The 2,088-nt window shown below is 50.3% G+C and overlaps 1 protein-coding gene across 1 annotated transcript in view; it reads right to left on the bottom strand.

The window, feature by feature from the left end:
• Positions 1–1,797: 1,797 nt before the first annotated feature.
• PROK1 (prokineticin 1) overlaps positions 1,798–2,088 on the bottom strand; it is a 3,204-nt gene continuing 2,913 nt past the window's right edge. The window contains exon 3 of the mRNA XM_009334757.1: positions 1,798–1,966. Within this exon, the coding sequence (XP_009333032.1) occupies positions 1,798–1,966 (169 nt within the window). The remainder of the gene's footprint in view (positions 1,967–2,088) is intronic.

Below are 2,088 nucleotides of genomic sequence, written 5' to 3'. Positions count from 1 at the left end.
CCCTCGTATTGCTACGGGACCCCTTTCTATTTGGCAACCCATGGTGTCCCCCGAGCCCTCCTGCCGTGGTCCCCAGTGCCGAGCAATGGGTATCATAAACGCACTCGCAGACGCAGCATCCCCACGGCAGGACTATTCTTTTGTAAATAAAAAGCAAAACTTCTGATGTGTAAAAAAAAACCCACTAAATAAAATCAACCCGGTCATTGCAATGTTTTATTTTCACCGAATTTACAATAAGTTTTGGAGGGAGAAACAAGTGCAGGGAAGCTTTCACCCAGCATCCGACGCCAAATCCGAATTACTCTGCTCCCCGGGATAATGTAACATCTGCCGCAGCCATGCAGCTGGTGTCCTTTGGGGTCTTCGGAAATAGGAACGTTTGCTGCTATAGCACCAAAACCCCCCAGAACCCCCCCAAACAGGGAGGGCCCAGAGCACAGGGGGGTGCCGCCGCTCCCGGCACCGAACCCCACGGGCTTTCCGGGAGCAGCTCCGAGCACACGCGTTCAAACCCCAAAAATAAGCTTTGCCTTTAGGCACTGCTTCTGCTTGAAAGGAAACCAGTTGGGGTTGGGGTTTTCTTTTTGCTGTAAATGCTGATTATTCTTTTTTATTTCTTTTTTTTTTTTTTAATTTATTATTGCCAGGGGTTGCTGTAGGAAGCAGGAGGGAAGCTCAAGTGATACCCGATTTTTCCACGATACGTTTTTAAGAGGGGAACTGGAAGCGCGTGTCTGAGGTAACTTTCAGCACGTTTGATTAACTTTAACATCCCATTCTCCTCTCAAATTCGACTGACATAAAAAGAGGCTCCCAAACCTCACACGGTGCCTGAACCTAAGGCAGATGCTGAGGCTGGAAAACATTTTCCTACGTCCCAAAGACCCACATCTGGCACGACACGGCTCCAGCCAGCCCTGCTTCAGCCTCTGCCAAACACATTGCGCTGCTTGAACTTTGGGGAAACCCGTTCCTTAGTTCCCCACAGCTACCTGATATCGATTTCTTTTAATTGCAGGCTAGATTAGATCATCCGTCACCAGCTTGAAAAAAAAAATACGCTGATAAGACACGATCGGGCAATATCACGATGGGAATTATCACTACAGAAATGGTTTATCCAGTAGGAACTGCAGGGAAACTGCCAAAGCTCCCCGCGAAAGGAAGTTTCTGCCCCTCTGATTTTTGTTTTTCCTAGGGCACGACTGAAAAGTGTAAAAATAATTGAAGTCAGGTCTCCACCACCACCTTCGCCGCTGGGCTCAGCCCTGCAGACGCTCTGGCAGATGAAACGATGCTGCTCAGCTTCACGTCCCAAATTTTATCATGCGCCAGGACAAAAACCCCGGGAGGAAGCTCCTGGCTGCTGGGTGCTCGGCATCTACTTTCACTCTTCCCAAATTGCATCACCCTTGATTTTTACTGTATAAAACAAAGGAGGGAGGTGAAAGCCGGCCGACAGCATCCATCACATGCAGACAACATCTTGTGAAAGGGATTTTTGAGGCCACAGACATTTGCCACACACACTGTCCTTCGATCCACTCCTCTGCAGAGGGTGCTGGAGCCAGGTCCTGCTCCGGGCTGGAGCAGAGCTTTGCTAAGCTGCATGTTGGAGCAGCTTGGCCTGACCGTGCCTCAGTTTCCCCATATAACATATAGCTTATAACAACACTGTCTACCTTGGAAAAGCACTTTTAAGGTTGCCTGGCGCTATGTGGGCACCCGGCAGCCACGGGAGAGGGCAAGAAATGGGTGCTGGCAGCTCACGGATGGAAAGCCGGGAGCATCACCCTAAAAATCAAAGTTCTTGAAGTCGACGGAGCAGCGGTAGCGGCCGTCGAGGAACCTGGAGCATATGAAGTTGGGCAAACACGGGCAGGTGTGGTGCTGGCGCTTCCCGAAGAAAGGGACCTGCGGAGAGACGCGGGAGAGACGCAGGAGAGATGAGGGCGTCAGGGCTCTGCCCCAACCAAAACATTATCAAATGGGATCAAAGCCCTGAGAAAATCTCTGGCCCTTCTCAGAGGTTTGATGGGGATATGCCTGAAATTAATTTTTGATCCCTCTGAAGCCCTTTGCTCC

Source organism: Pygoscelis adeliae, unplaced genomic scaffold (genome assembly GCF_000699105.1).
Source record: "Pygoscelis adeliae isolate BGI_AS28 unplaced genomic scaffold, ASM69910v1 Scaffold482, whole genome shotgun sequence".
NCBI lineage: Eukaryota > Metazoa > Chordata > Aves > Sphenisciformes > Spheniscidae > Pygoscelis > Pygoscelis adeliae.
The sequence above is the reverse complement of the archived record's forward strand: the minus strand, read 5'-3'. Positions and strand labels throughout refer to the sequence as shown.